The following is a 21,905-nucleotide window of genomic DNA, read 5'->3' as shown; positions in this document are numbered from 1 at the left end:
TATATTGTCGTGCAATTTGGGGTGACAGTGAACTCGAATGAAGACAACTTGCGTAAGCAAGGCATGCCATGCCATAAGGCGTGTGCGTACTGCACACGCCTTATGGCCTAGGTGAATACAGTGAATCGACCAAACTTTGTTTATTGGCCGACAGTTTACATGTAAACACAAATAACTAGTGTTAGTTATCTGTGATGTAAATGACATGAACATGTCTTGCCAATTCCAAAATGCAAATATTTGGCAAGTAAAAATAATTAAAATAATTACAACTTTAATTTGGCTTCAGACTTTGCATTATGTTTTGCGTATCTTTCCCCATTTTACATGTAAATCCGAAAAGGTTCTCTCTAGTCATGTCAGTGATCATACTGGGGCTGCTTTGAGTACGAGCGAGGTGAAACATATTGCGAAATGTCAAGTACAAGGTTTAAATACAATGGAATGATGAAAAAAAAAATTGGCAGAGTCTGCTGACAGGTGCAGGTCACAAGACACTCCGTACTCCATACACCTACTAGGGCATCATTCACCATATACACACAGTGTAGATGTGTACACCTACTAGGGCATCATTCACCATATACACACATTGTAGATTTGTACACCTACTAGGGCATCATTCACCATATACACACAGTGTAGATTTGTACACCTACTAGGGCATCATTCACCATATACACACAGTGTAGATTTGTACACCTACTGGGGCATCATTCACCACGTACACACAGTGTAGATTTGTACACCTACTGGGGCATCATTCACCATATACACACAGTGTAGATTTGTACACCTACTGGCGCATCATTCACCATATACACACAGTGTAGATTTGTACACCTACTAGGGCATCATTCACCATATACACACAGTGTAGATTTGTACACCTACTGGGGCATCATTCACCATATACACACAGTGTAGATTTGTACACCTACTAGGGCATCATTCACCATATACACACAGTGTAGATGTGTACACCTACTAGGGCATCATTCACCATATACACACAGTGTAGATTTGTACACCTACTGGGGCATCATTCACCATATACACACAGTGTAGATTTGTACACCTACTGGGGCATCATTCACCATATACACACAGTGTAGATTTGTACACCTACTAGGGCATCATTCACCATATACACACAGTGTAGATTTGTACACCTACTGGGGCATCATTCACCATATACACACAGTGTAGATTTGTACACCTACTAGGGCATCATTCACCATATACACACAGTGTAGATTTGTACACCTACTAGGGCATCATTCACCCCGTATACACAGTGTAAATTTGTACACCTACTGTGGCATTATTCACCACGTACACACAGTGTAGATTTGTACACCTACTAGGGCATCATTCACCATATACACACAGTGTAGATTTGTGCACCTACTAGGACATCATTCACCATGTACACAGTGTAGATTTGTACACCTACTGGGGCATCATTCACCACGTACTTACAGTGTAGATGTGTACACCTACTAGGGCATCATTCACCATACACACACAGTGTAGATTTGTACACCTACTGGGGCATCATTCACCATATACACACAGTGTAGATTTGTACACCTACTAGGGCATCATACATTATGCACAGTAATACTAGTATTTGGTACATACCTGGTACCTGTAGCCTGGGTATGTACGAGGAAACTGTACTATCCAATATCCTCATCATGTATTATCAGTGAATTCAGCAAATTAATTGGCTTTTAATCAACATTTACCAAAAGAAATGGTATGTTACAGATGACTTGATAACACTCGTAAATGAATAATGCTATGAAAGGGTCTGTTGAAAACTTTATCAGCACAATCGCTGAACGCTGAAACTCAGAAAGTATTCACAGCAATGGTCATGATTTGAATGAGCTGCATTGTTCTAAAGTCGGAATATGTCACATGACAGGTATCCTTCCTCCTCCCCCGCCATCATAATGTATCAAAAGTGTTGACAGAAGTGTAATGAGATCATCATCACTGTCATAAATTGTACTGTCTTGATCAAAGGTGTAGAATAATTTTGGCTTCATTTCAACTTTATTACAGGAGTGTCTAAATGCAAAGGCTTTTGAGACTGCTGCCTCATATCTCATAATACTTCAAAACCTAGAAAACCTGAAAGTTAGTAGACATGTAAGTATAAGTCCAAATATATGTATGTAAGTTAGTAGAAATGTAAGTATAAGTCCAAATATATGTATGTAAGTTAGTAGACATGTAAGTATAAGTCCAAATATATGTATGTAAGTTAGTAGAAATGTAAGTATAAGTCCAAATATGTGTATGTAAGTTAGTAGACATGTAAGTATAAGACCAAATATATGTATGTAAGTTAGTAGAAATGTAAGTATATTATATCATGCTACTATGTGCCATTCTGATTGGATAATAACTGTGGTAAAATCCCATTTTACCACGGCTGGCAGTGGTAAAATGGGCCCCTAAACTAGCATATGAATAGTACTCACAAAAATGAAGATGGTGTTCGTTCTTATACCAATAAGTTAACACTTCCTCAGAGTAAAGGTATGTCAGGTATCCTGTCCAATAGTTTGGGTTACAGTAGTCCAAATAATTCCACTGATGACCTTGCGATCGAAAGCAACGATCGATCAGTGGCTTCAAAATCACTGGCCATGGCTGATAAGGTACAAGTTCTCCCATGCAACAAGCCGTCTCAGCGTCCTGCTCTCGTTGAATCAAGAAACCTAACCATCAGTCAAGTGCGTCAGGATTATTTCAAAACTGTACATTTTCAGGTTCAGTCAATGTTCATTTTGTTAACCATTAAATTAAAGTAGACTGTGTAACGTCGCGTCTCTGATTTACTGTCTCGAGCTTTCTCCGATTCAACTGATTCAACGCCGGGACATCTATTTTTAGCAGTGTACAAGATTGTATTGTTCTTATGTAAATATCCAAACACAAATTGTTACTTTCTTTGACCTCTTGCCCCGTTTTCTTCGTTGCTACTAATGCTAGTTTTCAACGCGTTTTCGTTATGCATTATATGATGTAAATAAAGTAATTTATCAATGCAATGCAATGCAAGCAGTGTATGGTTGGTGTTCCTGTGTTTGTTTGGGCGACATGAACGTATCCACTCATCAAAATAGGCTCGTTCCTGACGATGTATTACAGACGATCTTTTTCTGTACGTGTGAATTCGCCTTTTCAGGCATATAAATAACCACGGAATCATATTTAGAGGAAATAGACACATATTTTGATATAAAATAATAGCAATAACCCCCACCGAAGGCGGGTATACACTCAAATTTGGTACAATTCGCTCCATATAGCACTCGCCATTCGGCTTGTGCTATATGTCGCGAATTGTACCAAAATCTCGTGTATACCCGCCTTCGGCGGGGGTTATTGCTTAAGTATAAGTCCAAATATGTGTATGTAAGTTAGTAGACATGTAAGTATAAGTCCAAATATATGTATGTAAGTTAGTAGAAATGTAAGTATAAGTCCAAATATGTGTATGTAAGTTAGTAGACATGTAAGTATAAGACCAAATATATGTATGTAAGTTAGTAGAAATGTAAGTATAAGTCCAAATATGTGTATGTAAGTTAGTAGACATGTAAGTATAAGACCAAATATATGTATGTAAGTTAGTAGAAATGTAAGTATAAGTCCAAATATGTGTATGTAAGTTAGTAGACATGTAAGTATAAGTCCAAATATGTGTATGTAAGTTAGTAGAAATGTAAGTATAAGTCCAAATATATGTATGTAAGTTAGTAGACATGTAAGTATAAGACCAAATATATGTATGTAAGTTAGAAGAAATGTAAGTATAAGTCCAAATATATGTATGTAAGTTAGTAGACATGTAAGTATAAGTCCAAATATGTGTATGTAAGTTAGTAGAAATGTAAGTATAAGACCAAATATATGTATGTAAGTTAGTAGAAATGTAAGTATAAGTCCAAATATGTGTATGTAAGTTAGTAGACATGTAAGTATAAGTCCAAATATACGTATGTAAGTTAGTAGAAATGCAAGTATAAGTCCAAATATATGTATGTAAGTTAGTAGAAATGTAAGTATAAGTCCAAATATGTGTATGTAAGTTAGTAGACATGTAAGTATAAGACCAAATATATGTATGTAAGTTAGTAGAAATGTAAGTATAAGTCTAAATATATGTATGTTAGTTAGTAGACATGTAAGTATAAGTCCAAATATGTGTATGTAAGTTAGTAGACATGTAAGTATAAGACCAAATATTTGTATGTAAGTTAGTAGAAATGTAAGTATAAGTCTAAATATATGTATGTTAGTTAGTAGACATGTAAGTATAAGTCCAAATATGTGTATGTAAGTTAGTAGACATGTAAGTATAAGTCCAAATATATGTATGTAAGTTAGTAGACATGTAAGTATAAGACCAAATATATGTATGTAAGTTAGTAGACATGTAAGTATAAGTCCAAATATATGTATGTAAGTTAGTAGAAATGTAAGTATAAGTCCAAATATATGTATGTAAGTTAGTAGAAATGTAAGTATAAGTCCAAATATGTGTATGTAAGTTAGTAGACATGTAAGTATAAGACCAAATATATGTATGTAAGTTAGTAGAAATGTAAGTATAAGTCCAAATATGTGTATGTAAGTTAGTAGACATGTAAGTATAAGTCCAAATATGTGTATGTAAGTTAGTAGAAATGTAAGTATAAGTCCAAATATATGTATGTAAGTTAGTAGACATGTAAGTATAAGACCAAATATATGTATGTAAGTTAGTAGAAATGTAAGTATAAGTCCCAATATATGTATGTAAGTTAGTAGACATGTAAGTATAAGTCCAAATATGTGTATGTAAGTTAGTAGAAATGTAAGTATAAGACCAAATATATGTATGTAAGTTAGTAGACATGTAAGTATAAGACCAAATATGTGTATGTAAGTTAGTAGACATGTAAGTATAAGTCCAAATATACGTATGTAAGTTAGTAGAAATGTAAGTATAAGTCCAAATATATGTATGTAAGTTAGTAGAAATGTAAGTATAAGTCCAAATATGTGTATGTAAGTTAGTAGACATGTAAGTATAAGACCAAATATATGTATGTAAGTTAGTAGAAATGTAAGTATAAGTCTAAATATATGTATGTTAGTTAGTAGACATGTAAGTATAAGTCCAAATATGTGTATGTAAGTTAGTAGACATGTAAGTATAAGTCCAAATATATGTATGTAAGTTAGTAGAAATGTAAGTATAAGTCCAAATATGTGTATGTAAGTTAGTAGAAATGTAAGTATAAGTCCAAATATATGTATGTAAGTTAGTAGACATGTAATTATAAGACCAAATATATGTATGTAAGTTAGTAGAAATGTAAGTATAAGTCCAAATATGTGTATGTAAGTTAGTAGAAATGTAAGTATAAGTCCAAATATACGTATGTAAGTTAGTAGAAATGTAAGTATAAGTCCAAATATGTGTATGTAAGTTAGTAGAAATGTAAGTATAAGTCCAAATATGTGTATGTAAGTTAGTAGACATGTAAGTATAAGACCAAATATATGTATGTAAGTTAGTAGAAATGTAAGTATAAGTCCAAATATGTGTATGTAAGTTAGTAGAAATGTAAGTATAAGTCCAAATATATGTAAACTATGTAAGTTAGTAGACATGTAAGTATAAGTCCAAATATATGTAAACTATGTAAGTTAGTAGACATGTAAGTATAAGTCCAAATATATGTAAACTATGTAAGTTAGTAGACATGTAAGTATAAGTCCAAATATGTGTATGTAAGTTAGTAGAAATGTAAGTATAAGTCCAAATATGTGTATGTAAGTTAGTAGACATGTAAGTATAAGTCCAAATATGTGTATGTAAGTTAGTAGACATGTAAGTATAAGTCCAAATATGTGTATATAAGTTAGTAGACATGTAAGTATAAGTCCAAATATATGTATGTAAGTTAGTAGAAATGTAAGTATAAGTCCAAATATGTGTATGAAAGTTAGTAGACATGTAAGTATAAGACCAAATATATGTATGTAAGTTAGTAGACATGTAAGTATAAGACCAAATATATGTATGTAAGTTAGTAGAAATGTAAGTATAAGTCCAAATATATGTATGTAAGTTAGTAGAAATGTAAGTATAAGTCCAAATATATGTATGTAAGTTAGTAGAAATGTAAGTATAAGTCCAAATATATGTATGTAAGTTAATAGAAATGTAAGTATAAGTCCAAATATGTGTATGTAAGTTAGTAGACATGTAAGTATAAGTCCAAATATATGTATGTAAGTTAGTAGACATGTAAGTATAAGTCCAAATATACGTATGTAAGTTAGTAGACATGTAAGTATAAGTCCAAATATGTGTATGTAAGTTAGTAGAAATGTAAGTATAAGTCCAAATATGTGTATGTAAGTTAGTAGACATGTAAGTATAAGACCAAATATATGTATGTTATTTGCCAAATACCGTTCCATAACTTGCTGCAAGAGGTAATTTTTCCAGAGAGCCAGAGGCGAGCCGTTTTACCGGAAAAATTACCTCGAGCAGCAATATAAGGAATGGTATTTGGCAAATAACATACTTATACGTCACCTGCGACTATGAATTCATTTTTGAATGTCTAAAAATGCTGTTTCATTTTAAAATAAAATCACTTCCGCGTTATACTGTTGAGTGTAGTATCATGCACCACTCCAATAACTGCAATGCGGTTGTTTACACGTCAGCCTTAACTTTATCATCCAATCAGAGTGCGCGTTTGCTCAGTAGTATGACGTTATGTTTACTATTTGCATATCACTCAGCGATATATGCAAACTTATAACCATCAGCTGAAAAATGAGTGCGTCTTTGTTTTGCGTACTGTATTCCATTAAATGTACAAAACTGTTCGGGATATGCATTCTTGTTCTAGTTAAGCAAAAACTGCACCCTCTGTAGTGGTAATTTTCATATCCTTCATAAATTTAGGAATTTATGTTTACGATCACGTGTTGACCGCGAGTTCGCCGTCACTGGACTTTCGCCGTTCTGTGTGAAATTTTTGACTATTTCCCTATAACATGAAAATTACAGTTCAAAGACTTGTTACAATGTATACAACGGTGATATTTTGTTCGGTTGACAACAAATTTGGCATTGGAAATGCTCGTTATAGCTCGATCTCTAGTTTACAAGGGGACGTGCAGTGATCACGTGATACAACAAGCAAAAGTACGACTGTTGGTGAAAAATACACCTGTGTATCTGCAGGGCTCTCGACCAATCAGAATGCGAGATTAGTGACATGTGACGTATAAATGTGTGTATGTAAGTATAAGTCCAAATATATGTATGTATGTATGTATGTATGTTACACCTTCAGTCTGATAACACCTTCAGTCTGATAACACCTTCAGTCTGATAACGCCTTCAGTCTGATACACCTTCAGTCTGTTAACGCCTTCAGTCTGTTAACGCCTTCAGTCTGTTAACACCTTCAGTCTGATAACACCTTCAGTCTGTTAACACCTTCAGTCTGATAACGCCTTCAGTCTGATACACCTTCAGTCTGATACACCTTCAGTCTGATAACGCCTTCAGTCTGTTAACGCCTTCAGTCTGTTAACACCTTCAGTCTGATAACACCTTCAGTCTGTTAACACCTTCAGTCTGTTAACGCCTTCAGTCTGTTAACGCCTTCAGTCTGATAACACCTTCAGTCTGATAACACCTTCAGTCTAATAACGCCATCAGTCTGATAACGCCTTCAGTCTGATACACCTTCAGTCTGATAACGCCTTCAGTCTGTTAACACCTTCAGTCTGTTAACACCTTCAGTCTGTTAACACCTTCAGTCTGATAACACCTTCAGTCTGATAACGCCTTCAGTCTGATAACACCTTCAGTCTGATAACGCCTTCAGTCTGATAACGCCTTCAGTCTGATAACGCCTTCAGTCTGATACACCTTCAGTCTGATAACGCCTTCAGTCTGTTAACACCTTCAGTCTGTTAACACCTTCAGTCTGTTAACACCTTCAGTCTGATAACACCTTCAGTCTGATAACGCCTTCAGTCTGATAACACCTTCAGTCTGATAACGCCTTCAGTCTGATAACGCCTTCAGTCTGATAACGCCTTCAGTCTGATAACGCCTTCAGTCTGATAACGCCTTCAGTCTGATAACGCCTTCAGTCTGATAACGCCTTCAGTCTGATACGCCTTCAGTCTGTTAACACCTTCAGCCTGATAACACCTTCAGCATGATAACGCCATCAGTCTGATAACGCTTTCATTCTGATAACGCCTTCAGTCTGATAACGCCTTCAGTCTGATAATACCTTCAGTCTGATAACACCTTCAGTCTGATAACGCCATCAGTCTGATAACGCCTTCAGTCTGATAACACCTTCAGTCTGATAATACCTTCAGTCTGATAACGCCTTCAGTCTGATAACACCTTCAGTCTGATAACACCTTCAGTCTGATAACACCTTCAGTCTAATAACGCCATCAGTCTGATAACGCCTTCAGTCTGATAACGCCTTCAGTCTGTTAACATCTTCAGTCTGATAACGTCTTCAGTCTGATAACGCCTTCAGTCTGATAACACTTTCAGTCTGATAACACCTTCAGTCTGATAATACCTTCAGTCTGATAACACCTTCAGTCTGATAACACCTTCAGTCTGATAATACCTTCAGTCTGATAACACCTTCAGTCTGATAATACCTTCAGTCTGATAATACTTTCAGTCTGATAACACCTTCAGTCTGATAATACCTTCAGTCTGATAATACCTTCAGTCTGATAACACCTTCAGTCTGATAACACCTTCAGTCTGATAACGCCTTCAGTCTGATAATACCTTCAGTCTGATACTTTCAGTCTGATAACACCTTCAGTCTGATAACGCCTTCAGTCTGATAACGCCTTCAGTCTGATAATACCTTCAGTCTGATAATACTTTCAGTCTGATAACGCCTTCAGTCTGATAACACCTTCAGTCTGTTAACGCCTTCAGTCTGATAACATCTTCAGTCTGTTAACACCTTCAGTCTGATAACACCTTCAGTCTGATACACCTTCAGTCTGATAACACTTTCAGTCTGTTAACACCTTCAGTCCCTCTTAAGACATGTACGTGTATATCTTTAACCTAATTTCTGGTTGACAATTCTTTCAGCTTGCTACTCAACTCCTAGACGCAGCATTAGACCATGGCAAATGGGAATTGTGCAAGGACTTGGTCAGATTTCTCCGAGCAATTGGAACAAATGATCCGGAATCTTCCCCAAGAACTCCAGCACCTATCAACTCACCAGGAATCTTTCCATTAACTGCCACATCACCCAAGGGAGAGAGTAAGCCATCATTTCCATTTGGTCCTACCATAGGAGCTGGACAGAGGGGAAGGAGCAGCAGTTATACCAACCCGAATTATTCACTTAGTGGCGGGACTGACAAACAAAGGTCTGTTAGTCAACCAAGTCAAACAGCAGATAAAAAGTAAGCAGTTCCTTACACTATGTATTATAATGTACAATGTAGAGTTATGTGCAACTTGGGGCTGTGTCATTTTAAAACTGACGCACAAGAAACATAATTTCTTCATTTTAGTTTAAACTCCACCCCCACCCCCGTCAAAACAAAATGTCTTAATTTAATGCAAAATTAGGAAATGAACGACCTGTCCTACATGTCTGTTTATATCATATACCATGACATCGATAAACACAACAAACTCTAATTCCAATTCAAATTGTAAAACATTTTACTGTCTCTGCAAAACATAGCTTCAACTGGAAATTGTATTTACCAGCGAAAGCTGAAAGCGTAGTATAAGTGATCATAGGTGTCCGTCAACTTTTTTTTATTTTCATAATCTTCTCCGAAAGTGACCGTCAGAATTCTTCGATATTTGGTGTGCATGTTCCCTGGGGGAGGCTATTCAGATTTGTTAGCCAGTTGATCTGTGCCATTTTCAATTTTTTATGATTTTTTTTCAAAAAAATGATATTTTCATCATCTCAAATACTACTTGTCAGATTGCTTTGATATCTGGTGTGTTGATGCGCAGAGGGTAGCTAACTCAGATTTGTTAATTTCAAGTCAGCACGTCTTCTTTCTATTTTTGATGATTTTTTTTTGTAATTTAAAAAAAAAATTGATATGTTAATGAGCATTGTGACCGACGCCATATTGGAATCAGTCGACGAGACTTTAAGTAAACTGCCACTTTTCAAAAGACACCATTGACGTCAAACAAGCAATGTAATATGTGCTATAGTCATAATGCTACGCATTGTGCGCCCAAATGACAAGCGTTTGTTCGAAACAGGGTTGTAATCTTCAAATCCAAATTCTGCACCCCTTCTACATAATGGTTCATTCCAGTATACTGCCAGTCTGCAACACCCTCATTTGCATACAATCTATCCTTCAGATCGCGACCATTACATTTGAATGGCTGCTCACGGGCCTTATTTTTGGGTATTTTCACTTTCACTAGAGTCAACCATTTCAGATACTGTGAACGCCTAAACCTCAACTGACATCTCTTCTTTCGTGCCAGCAAAATAAATTTTGGCATTACATTTAGGAATACCAATTTTCAGACGATTCGGGACGAATACTTGGGGCCCTGAAATTTCGACCTGGTTTTTCGCTGATAGTTACCTTAATACGGACCGGAAAGTTTACAAATTTCACAAAAAGGTGGATTTTTATGTGTTTTAAATAACCATGGCAAGAAAATTTAGTAGGACCGTTGTGTAACGGTTCGTTCAAGAATTTTCAGTAGAAAGCAACTGATTTGACCCAGAAGTTGAAGCTGACCTCGTTTGACCGAGCAATTTTCAACAGCAAGCAGCAACGCGGGAGTTCTTAGTACTCACTAAAATCACACTTCAGACCCACGATAAAGGTTTGATGTTTTCAGATAACATGTAACTTGTGTTTAATTCGATATTGTCGTGCAATTTGGAGTGATAGTGAACCAGAATGAAGAAAACTTGCGTACACAAGGCATGTGGTTGAAGTTATACATGAGCAGTCTCTGAGACTCTCTGTACACTGGGTACTGTCAGGGTTCGCACGGTCCTGGAAAACCCTGGAAAACCCTGGAATTTCAAACCCTCCCTGGAAAGCCCTGGAAAACCCTGGAAAAATGCGCCCTACCCCTGGAAAACCCTGGAAAATGATCATGTTCAATCGATCGATTAATATTGACGATCGTCATGTCTGTGCTCGAGCCACCCATTCATATGATTCTGAATCTCGTAAATGTGAAATCGCGAAAATATTTTCAAAGTCTTTCGCCACGCTGGGTGATGAATAAAAATTCACGCCGATTGAACCCAGACAGTCAAACGATCGTTCCACGAGACACTTTGCCCCACAGACCGTGCCTATTAGTTGAATGGGTGCCGCAGTGTTTCTTTCGATCTTGCATATATCAAGTTGTACTCCATACATCTCCCAGTCGTCATTTCAGGGACATGATATTGTAACAGTCCCGGCCGGGGTAACATGTACAGTAGGTCTGTTAACAAGATTATCGCGATCGTAACACTGTAGCGAGTATCAAAGCATCATCAACCTCGATTAGAAATTGTTACAAGTTCGGCGCACGAGCGTCGACTGATACTACAAGCTAGGCCTAGGGAAGTGCTGTTGAATTTCCGGGTTGTGGAAGTACGGTTGTGACTTTTATGTCGTCGATAAATGGGTATTTTTGTTACATGTTCTGAAAGAATAAACTGCTGTTTTATGTTGTCGGTACAGTAACATTCGTCAATGGTCAAGTTGAGTTGAAATCGCGATGTTCCGCAACTCATGGCATCCGTACATAAACATCGCGACGCAAGCGATGAATGTATTCATTTATTCATAGCTCAAAATTTCGTTACGTAAATGACATTTTTATTCAAAATTTTGAAGAAAAAAATATTTTAGGTGGCTTATAAATCTAGTAACATCAAACCATACAATAACGAGGACAAATTTTAGTTTTTGATTTATTTTTCTGGATATGTCAGTCTGAATTAGACTGACGAATGCTTCGACTCAATCTTACACGATCAATGCACCAGCTTGACGAAGCGGCTACTTAGTGGGGTAGGACCGAGGTTTCTCCGTTAATCTTAGCGTGTAAACGTGGTTTTGAAACCAATATCTTGCATAGTGTCGATTGTCTTTAAAATGTTTTGTGACATATGGGAACTGTTGTTGATTTTTCTCGTCCACATCAGACAATTAGATGTCATTGAAAACATATACTTTAGTGTCAACACCCCTGGAAAATGGCCAAAATCAATATGAATACCCCTGGAAAACTGACGAAAAACCCCTGGAAAGTCCTGGAATTTTGTTTTGCTTTAAGTGTACGAACCCTGACTGTGAATCGGCCAAACTTTGTTTATTGGCCGACAGTTTAAACGACATGTCTTGCCATTTCCAAAATGCAGATATTTGGCAGGTAAAAGTAATTACAACTTTAATTTGGCTTCAGACTTTGCATTATGTTTTGCGTATCTTTCCCCGTTTTACATATAAATCCGAAAAGGTTCTCTCTGGTCATGTTAGTGATCATACCAGGACTGCTTTGAGTACGAGCGAGGTAAGGCATGTTGAGGTTATTTGTTGAGAATTATAAATATTGCGAAATGTCAAGTACAACTTGAAGGTTTAAATACAATGGTATGCTGAAAAAAATTTACAAGTAAGGCCAATGTCATCCGCTAGTAAACTACTGTGTGTGTGTGTGTGTGTGTGTGTGTATGTGTGTCTGTGTGTCTGTGTCTGTGTGTCTGTGTGTGTAAACAACTGAAAGTCAAAACCGCTAAACCGATTGCACCTGCAAGGAAGTCCATAGACTATTAAATGAAAATATTAGACAATGTTATGTCTACTACAAGTTGAATGTTGTTGACAATTATGGACAGTGTTTTTGGTAAATTTGTTAGAAAATTGAAATTCGAATTACTCAAAATTATTTTAGATCCCTAGTTTATTTCATTCATCAATAAAATTTTCAAGGGTTAAAGCTGTAAGACACTGGAATTATTTATAGCCAACCTCAAAAATCCTTCTTTTTTTTTTTTCTTTTTTTTAGTGCATTTCTCCCAGTCATTATTTTTGTGAGATTTTGTGTAAAATGGTGACTATGGTATAAAAGTACAATATTTTACTAACTTTCTGTGTAAAATGTGTTTTATAGTGAGACATCATATGAAACCACTAACTGCATAGTGAAGAGCTGAACAACTGAACCACTTCTACATGTTACCAACATAAAAAATGAAAAGAACAGCGGAGCTATTCTGACCGATAGGTCGCTTGTTTAGCCTTCAAGTTGTTTCTGTTGAGTAGTTTTTATTTGCACATTTCCGTAATTTTATTTTGATTTAGTTTAGAACTGTTAAAGCTGGTGCATGCTGCAAATTTCTGTCAAATCTAACAATCCCTTCTTGTCAAGTCCCATCGCTAAAGCTAAGTTAGACCTAAAAACACAATGGCTATAGCTTCCCATGCAGACTTTCAGTTGTTTGGATCATGACGTCATTGATCAGCATAGCGGTTAGTTTCAGTTGTTTGGATCATGACGACATTGATCAGCATAGCGGTTAGTTCATTCAGTTACTATTTTAGTCATAAGTTCCAGAGTGAAAAAACACTCAAAAACATCTTTCGCTGATTTATCTTTGAAATCAAAATTTATTCCTGAATTTTCGTTAAATTCAAAGTCATCAACTTCAGTTATGTCACGTGACCACTCGATCGAGTCATTGTCACTACTGCTACTGGAGTCGTCGCTGTCATCGGGTGAAATATTTAATTCTGCCTCGTCATCTGAGTTACGTCAAACTAACCTGGCTAATGGTACATCATCCTCTATGTCAGAAGATAAATCACTCAAATTCAGAGTCAGAATCAGACAAAGAATAAAAAATATCAGCTGTCATGTCACTCACCGATAGTTCGTTCTTTTCTTCAGTCACAGTGAACTTCGAATTCTGATCGCTGACCTGTTTGTTGTGTTATGGTAAACAGTAATCGACATATCAATGTACTTTTGGCACCAATTTCTAGGCAATTGAATTACTAATACCCCCTATAATGAACAATGACATCATACATTCTAGAACGATATCTTGTTAATTTTATAGAACCTCTGTACACAGAAAGGACAGTGGTGGGTCCAGTGATGAATTCTTCCTAGATACTATTTTATGTCGTCATGCCAGAAAATTACTATCTGCAGCTAGAGTCAAGGATCTAGGAATGTTTTCAGCTCATCTGGACTTTGGATTGGTTGGTTGGCTTAGAAAAGAAAGGTATGTATATCAACAGTACAGCATATTAGGGGCGAAATCAAAATCAATAACATTGTATTGTAATTACGCGTCCTAACGAGTTACCAGTAAAGACGAGTAATGACCACTAGAGACAATTCATGACAGGGAAACAGGAGATAATGAGGTGTTCAAGTTTATGAATAACTGACGATAAATAATAAGTTCACCTTTCTTTGTTTCCTTTAGAGATGTCACCTTTGAATGTAGGTACACATAATTTGTGATTCCCGACACACAATGGAGAGTGATTCTCATCTTCCTTGTTTCCAATAATGACATCGTCTTTTATCGTAGTTGGTCCTAATTTAAGTATATTGCCTAAAGATAACAATAGTAACTATACATAGTAACCATGGACACACCCATACATGTTACAGTAACCAAGAGTATATTGCCCAAAGATAACAACAGGGATGTGTATGAATCAACAAGACAGAATCAATGTCTTAGCAATCAAACCATCTGAAAATTACATCATCAATCGTTGCACAAATATACAGTTGGCACTACTTTCCCTCTTCTAGGCTAAGAGCTGCCAAGGTGGATGACCCTATTGAAGCTTTAAAGAAACTTCACCAAGATTTCATGTGGCCATTACCAGTATTTGCTCTGCACAATTCATCTCAACTTCCTCTACCAAAACATGTGGGTAAGTATCAAGAGAAAAATTAGTTAGGTTGTTGTCATGACAACAGAAGTATTTAAAAATGAACAAAGAGCTGAGAGTAATGAGGTATCTAAAACTGTCATAATAATAATAATAAATTCTTATCAGCGCATTACGCAACAGCCTCAATGCGCTTTACAAAACTGAAAAAAAGGTTAAACTGAAAATGTCCAATAAAAACAGAAAGCCCTTAAAAAACTGTTAAAAAACATAATATCCAAGATATAACCAAAGAGGAGAGGGACCTTAAAAACTGTGAAAATCTAATGTCCGATATAGAACAAAAAGGACCTTAAAAACTATCACAATATCAAGTAAAATGTATAGCACAAACTTAATTTGTATAGAAATCAAAACAAAAAACAAAAACTTGACGTTCACTATTGATTACTATTAAAAGTACAATAATAATGTTGGGTTCTTATATAGAGCTTTCCCACACCGTGTTCAAAGCTCTTTACAATTTATTACCCCTGGCTCGGATCAGAACAGCACAACAGCCCTTTAGTCTTCAGGTTTGAGCCCTGTCGCTGCCTGCTGTTTGTTTCTGAGTGGCTAAAATCCTTGGGCAAGATTTGAACCACGACTGTGCTTGTCAACCCAGCTGTATAATTGGGGACTTGGTAGGATGTAGGTTGCAATGTGAAGGCTTTAATCCTATGCGCTGAAATGGCTGCAATGGATTGTATGCTCCCTGGGGATTTGAGGAAGACTAATATTTTAGCATTTATACCCACAGACACTGACAATTAGTCAGGAAATGTGAGTAAATATCAGTAAATGTTGGTTAATAAGACATGTAGACTGTAGTTTTTGTTTACTGATGTCTATTACAACCACCGGCAATGTATTTTTTCACAATGCTGTTGAGTTTTATTCACCTGTTGACTACGCTCGTCCGTAGGCTATGTGCTAACGATGTCTCTCTATGACGTCATAAAATCCTGTGGTCTAGGTGGGACCGGAAATACCCGAAAACTCTCGAAGTGAATCCGAAGGGAACTGACTGAAAAAAAGTCATTTTAAGGTGTTTGCAGACGCTTTTTTAAAGTTTTAAAACCAGAATACGTTTCACAAACATGTCGTCTAGGAAAATAGCAATAGTGATTGTGAGCATTTTGAATCACCTTTTAAGTCAAAAACTGCTGGACCGATTGCTTTGATATTTGGTGGTTATGTTACTTTTGGTATCTAGTTAGTTGTGAATTGTTCAAATGAATATTATTGCATCAGAGATGTTGGTTTTTGGTCAAACAATGTGATTTTTGGTCAAAAAACTTTAACTTCAAAAGTACTATGCAGATTGGCAAGAAATTTGATGGGAACATTCTTAGGGGTGAGTAAATTAAGATTTGTTCATGACATAATGAGTCCCTTAGTAATATGCAAATTAGGGCTAAAATATGTCTTTTTGGTCAAAAACCTATAATTCCAAAACTACTCAGCAGATTGTGCTGAAATTTAACAGGGATGCATCTCTGGGTATATAGATGAAGAAATATTAAGCGTATAATAATCTCATCAGTAATATGCAAATTAGGTGTAAAAATGTGAATTTTGGTCAAAAAGTACTTGGTCAATGAGACTGAAACTTGGTGAGATGTTTCTAGAAGTGTTATTCTGCAGATTCTCTTCAAAATATTTTGACACAATTGGCCCTAACAACCATCACCACAATGGAATGCATGCAAATATCCCTGCAACCATGACCACACCCATAGCAATATCCAAAAGATGGTGTATTTCACAAAGATAACAACAGGATTCATAGACAAGTGAACAAGCATTCAAAAAATGTATGTAAATGCCTAGCAACAAGACCATGGCCATGGCAACAACCAAATGATCACATATATTGCAAAGATAACAAGAGGGATTAATAGACAAATGGATAAGCATTCAAAAAATGTAAGCAAGTATACTTAGCATCAAAACCAAGCCCATAGCAATAGCCAAATGATCATGTAAATTGTAAAGACAACACCAGGGATTCATAGACAAGTGAACTAACATTCAAAATTTATATGCAAATATGTCTAGCAACATGACCGTGCCCATAGCAACAGCCAAATGATCGTGTATATTGCAAAGATAACAACAGGGTTGGATAGGCTACTGGATAATCATTCAGCAAATGAACACCCATACCTAGCTTGGATCAGCATGTGGATAAACATTTCTAAAAAATGAACAGTCGTGCTACAATACCATTGGTTCTAATTTTATGTTCACCACTGCAATAACTGACGCGACAACACCATTTATTAGCACTCAAACTGGAAGTGACGTTAACAGAACAGTACACACAGCGAATTAGCTGCGATGAATGCATATGGCTTCCTTCAACCTGCGTCTGTAATGTTGTTCTGTTTTATCCTACATTTTGACACCGTATCACATTTATGTTGTGACTTCTTCAAGTGTTCTACTGCTGATAATGGTTGACAGCCGCTAATATGTTCTCTTAAGCGAATGCCCAGTGGTCTAGCTGTCTTATCAGTATAGTTACAGTCAAATACTTTTAGTTAGGCCACAGATCCCCCACATCCTTCAGACTTCATTGGCTAATATTTGAATATTAAGTGGACACATTTCTTCCACAGGTCGGTTAAATTCACGTTCATCATTAGGAACCACTACCCAGGCCTTCATAGAAAATGATATGAATGGCATTGCTGCTGATGATGATGTAGATTCTGGTATCCTAGCAACCAGTGGTAGTAACAATGGATTCATGTTATCTTGTACATCCAAGATTAGAGAACAAGGTGCCACACAAAATGAAGATTTACTATGTGACAGCAAGACAGAAGATGCAGTATTAAAACCCATCTTAAACAAGGGTGAGTTTTACTTTTAAGTAAATAGCTCTATTGCATAGTATAACATGGAATTGATTACTGTTCAGTCATTCTAGCAGTGTTCCTGCTGCCAATCACTAGATGGTCAAATGGTGAATTGATTTATTGACTAGCGACTCAGACTTGCACTTCTTTAGGTAAACTGGCGACTCCAAATTTTGAATCACACCGCTCCTCAACAAGTGACAAACTAGCAATTGTGTCAAAATTATTCACTGCTTAGGAGTTATCTCAGAGGTCACCATAATTTACATACTCCGTTAATACTCAACTGTTTACAAAGACAAAGTGTGTACTGACCACAGCTGATGCTATACATTGATATCTGCATGTCATACGGTAATGTGTGAATTACATGCCAAACATGATACTGTAGACTTTCGACTAGAATCCTTCAACGTCATCAAAACAGTACCACTGGCCGTCCCTCCCTTATTACAGGGCTGAGGGTTCAAAGCGTATTGCTAGGAGAACACAGCGTGATTTCATGCCCCCTACCAGGGATTCTCCCTTTCGTTCTTGCAGTCGTTTCAGAACGCAGAGGTCAAGAGATTGTTCTCCCTCAAACCAAGGATCTCCAGTCCCTAGAGGGTGGAGTTTCTGTTCACATTCAAAATCTTCTTCGTCCTCCAAGTCGAGTGAGAGTAGCCATTCAAGGTCATGTTCTTCTAAATGTTTTGATCGGTACTTCAGTGAGAGGTCACCCAGGCATGTACCCAGTCGACAGGAGGTCTCCCCAGTTCGATCAAAGTGTCGGGCCAGGAGAGACATAGACAAAATGTCATTAAAGGCTCCCAGTGATGCCTCCTTTGGGGGAAATGAACCAGATACCCCCAGTGTAGTGGGCACTTTGCGTTCAACTTCCCCTACTCGTGATGAGGAGTTCTCCTTCCACGAGTGCATTCAATGGGTTTACAATCGGTACCCAGACCATTGTCCTAAGCCTCCGCCAGCTCCCACTATGAAGTCAGAGTTTTGCATGGCATTTGAAGAAATGGAAAAGTCTCAACCGGTCAAAGAACCATCTACTCTTCCACTTTCTTCCATGTACTCAGGTCAACTGGACAAAATAACATCAGAGGTTTTAGGCGAGGGCAATAAAGCTGCTGCGTTAAAACCTGGTCATTTTCCATGGTTAAAAAGTCGGCCTCGTGCATACAAGACTCACACAACTGATCCATGGATTGATTACCCCAGCCTAGACACTGATGCCGAGGCTGTGGACGCCAAAGCCAAAACTTTCAACTCCGTGTCTATCCCCGGCACTCAGTTAAAGCAGTTAGGGGAAATGCACGCAGAAAGTATCCTTGCATGTTCTGTCATGGATTGGTTTCTAGCTGTAGCAACGTCTGAACTACAGTAAGAAACCCCAGAGGTGCCTAAGCTTCTCAGGCTATTGCGCATTGCAATGAAAGGGCTCTACCCCATCTCCGAATCTTCAGCGAGAGTTCGGGCAGCACTTATTTTGATGGAGAGGGATGCCTTCCTGAAACGAGAGTCTAACTCATTAACACAGGAACTGAAACAGGAAGCAAGAGGCTCCTCGTTTTCCACTTCCTCACTGTTTGCTGGTAATTTGACTTCCCTAGCCCAGTGGGCCAGCGAAGCAAAACAGAGAGAACGGTTAATGTGGGAGTCTCCACGTACAACCTCCACCTCAGCAAGGCTGAAAGCTAACCAACCGTACAAGTGATAATATGGTGCCGACAAACAGAAATTTCCAAGGCAACAGGAGTAAACCTGGACAATCTAGCAGGGGACGTCCACATGGTTAACTGCGTAGTCAACGGGGTAGAGGCAAGGCTGGTCCCGACAAGCCCGTTTTTAGCAAGAGCAGCTTTAAAAGATCAGGCTCTGACTCGCAGCAGCACTCCTGACTCTCCACTCGGCAACACGATACAGGAACTCCCCATTCCAAGACTGGAAATTCCAGTGGGGGGCAGACTAAGCCACTTTGCAAATGTGTGGGATACAATCTCACAAGACAAATGGGTTTTGTCCATGGTAAGGGATGGTTATGTTCTGGAATTTGCCAGACAATTGCCCCTCACTTCTATTCTGTCCGTAACCTCTCTATCAAGAGCACGGAAAGACAAAGCTGCCATTGTTGTTAATCCATTCTCTGGATTTTATTTCCAGTTACGACAAGTCAGTTCTCATCCCAAGTCAAGATACAGTATTCGTGGGAATGAGATTGATCACACACAAGGGAATAGCTTGCCCTACACAAGAATGGATAGACAAGCTACTCTCAGTCATTCAGAACCTATGGCCACTGAGACAGATAACAGCGAAACATTTTCTGTCTCTCCTGGGCTATCCTTAATCGATATAGTACAATGGGTCAGACTCCGGATCAGGCCAATTAAATTGTACCTTCTCGCCCTTTGGCGACCCAATTTTCAGCCAATCAGCACCATGGTTCCAATTCCAATTCCAATGCTGAGGTTCCATTTAGAATGGTGGCTAGACCAGAGCAACCTTCTAAAAGACAAGTCCATTTTGTACAGTCACAGGGATCTGTCCCTGTATACGGATGCATCACAAGAGGGCTGGGGAGCTTACCTAGACAGTCAGATGACAGCAGGTGTTTGGAACCCCCAAGACAGCTCTCACCACATCGTCTGGCTAGAGCTAAAGGCAGTTTTCCTAGTTCTGCGTGATTCTCAGTCATCCATCTGTCAAAACTGCATTGTCAATATATTCACTTTCAGCAGGATGATTCTCAGTTATCCATCTGTCAAAACTGCATGGTCAGTATATTCACCTTCAGCAGGGTGATTCTCAGTCGTCCATCTGTCAAAACTGCATGGTCAGTATATTCACTGTCAGCAGGGTGATTCTCAGTCGTCCATCTGTCAAAACTGCATTGTCAATATATTCACCTTCAGCAGGGTGATTCTCAGTCGTCCATCTGTCAAAACTGCATTGTCAATATATTCACTTTCAGCAGGATGATTCTCAGTTATCCATCTGTCAAAACTGCATGGTCAGTATATTCACCTTCAGCAGGGTGATTCTCAGTCGTCCATCTGTCAAAACTGCATGGTCAGTATATTCACTGTCAGCAGGGTGATTCTCAGTCGTCCATCTGTCAAAACTGCATTGTCAATATATTCACCTTCAGCAGGGTGATTCTCAGTCGTCCATCTGTCAAAACTGCATTGTCAATATATTCACTGTCAGCAGGATGATTCTCAGTTATCCATCTGTCAAAACTGCATTGTCAATATATTCACCTTCAGCAGGGTGATTCTCAGTCGTCCATCTGTCAAAACTGCATTGTCAATATATTCACTTTCAGCAGGATGATTCTCAGTTATCCATCTGTCAAAACTGCATGGTCAGTATATTCACCTTCAGCAGGGTGATTCTCAGTCGTCCATCTGTCAAAACTGCATTGTCAATATATTCACCTTCAGCAGGGTGATTCTCAGTCGTCCATCTGTCAAAACTGCATGGTCAGTATATTCACTGTCAGCAGGGTGATTCTCAGTCGTCCATCTGTCAAAACTGCATGGTCAGTATATTAACCTTCAGCAGGTTGATTCTCAGTCGTCCATCTGTCAAAACTGCATGGTCAGTATATTCACCTTCAGCAGGGTAATTCTCAGTCGTCCATCTGTCAAAACTGCATGGTCAGTATATTTTAGAATTTTGGATAAAAATGTTTCAAAAATCTACAAAACTACTATGCCAATTGAGTTGAAATTTGTTGTGTCGATGTTTTAGGATGAGCAGATATAAGTTTGTTCAAGACAAATTGACTGGGTCATTAATATGCAAATTAGGGGTAAAAATAGAATTTATGTAAAATGGTAAAATGGGGATATTTTGATTCGTTCATTGCATATATGATGACATTTTTATAATAAAAATATCCAATCAATGATGATTTTACACAATATACTAGGTTTATTCAATTTCCGTTGATACAACTTGCGTAACGTCGGCAGCTAGTTCACTGTGAGTTCAAACAGTCAAGGTTCAGTCAACAAAGGGACCAAAGGTAAT

At 37.6% G+C, this 21,905-nt stretch overlaps 1 protein-coding gene across 1 annotated transcript in view; it reads left to right on the top strand.

Moving 5' to 3' along the window:
- The window catches only part of LOC144436450 (guanine nucleotide exchange factor subunit RIC1-like), a 169,032-nt gene that overhangs the window by 128,629 nt on the left and 18,498 nt on the right, over window positions 1-21,905 (top strand). Inside the window, exons 26-30 of the mRNA XM_078125248.1 lie at window positions 2,074-2,160; window positions 9,191-9,513; window positions 14,175-14,342; window positions 14,888-15,012; window positions 17,634-17,873. Coding sequence (XP_077981374.1) covers window positions 2,074-2,160; window positions 9,191-9,513; window positions 14,175-14,342; window positions 14,888-15,012; window positions 17,634-17,873 — 943 coding nt within the window. The remainder of the gene's footprint in view (window positions 1-2,073; window positions 2,161-9,190; window positions 9,514-14,174; window positions 14,343-14,887; window positions 15,013-17,633; window positions 17,874-21,905) is intronic.

Source organism: Glandiceps talaboti, chromosome 6 (genome assembly GCF_964340395.1).
Source record: "Glandiceps talaboti chromosome 6, keGlaTala1.1, whole genome shotgun sequence".
Lineage (NCBI taxonomy): Eukaryota > Metazoa > Hemichordata > Enteropneusta > Spengelidae > Glandiceps > Glandiceps talaboti.
This window is presented reverse-complemented; position numbering and strand designations above follow the sequence as displayed.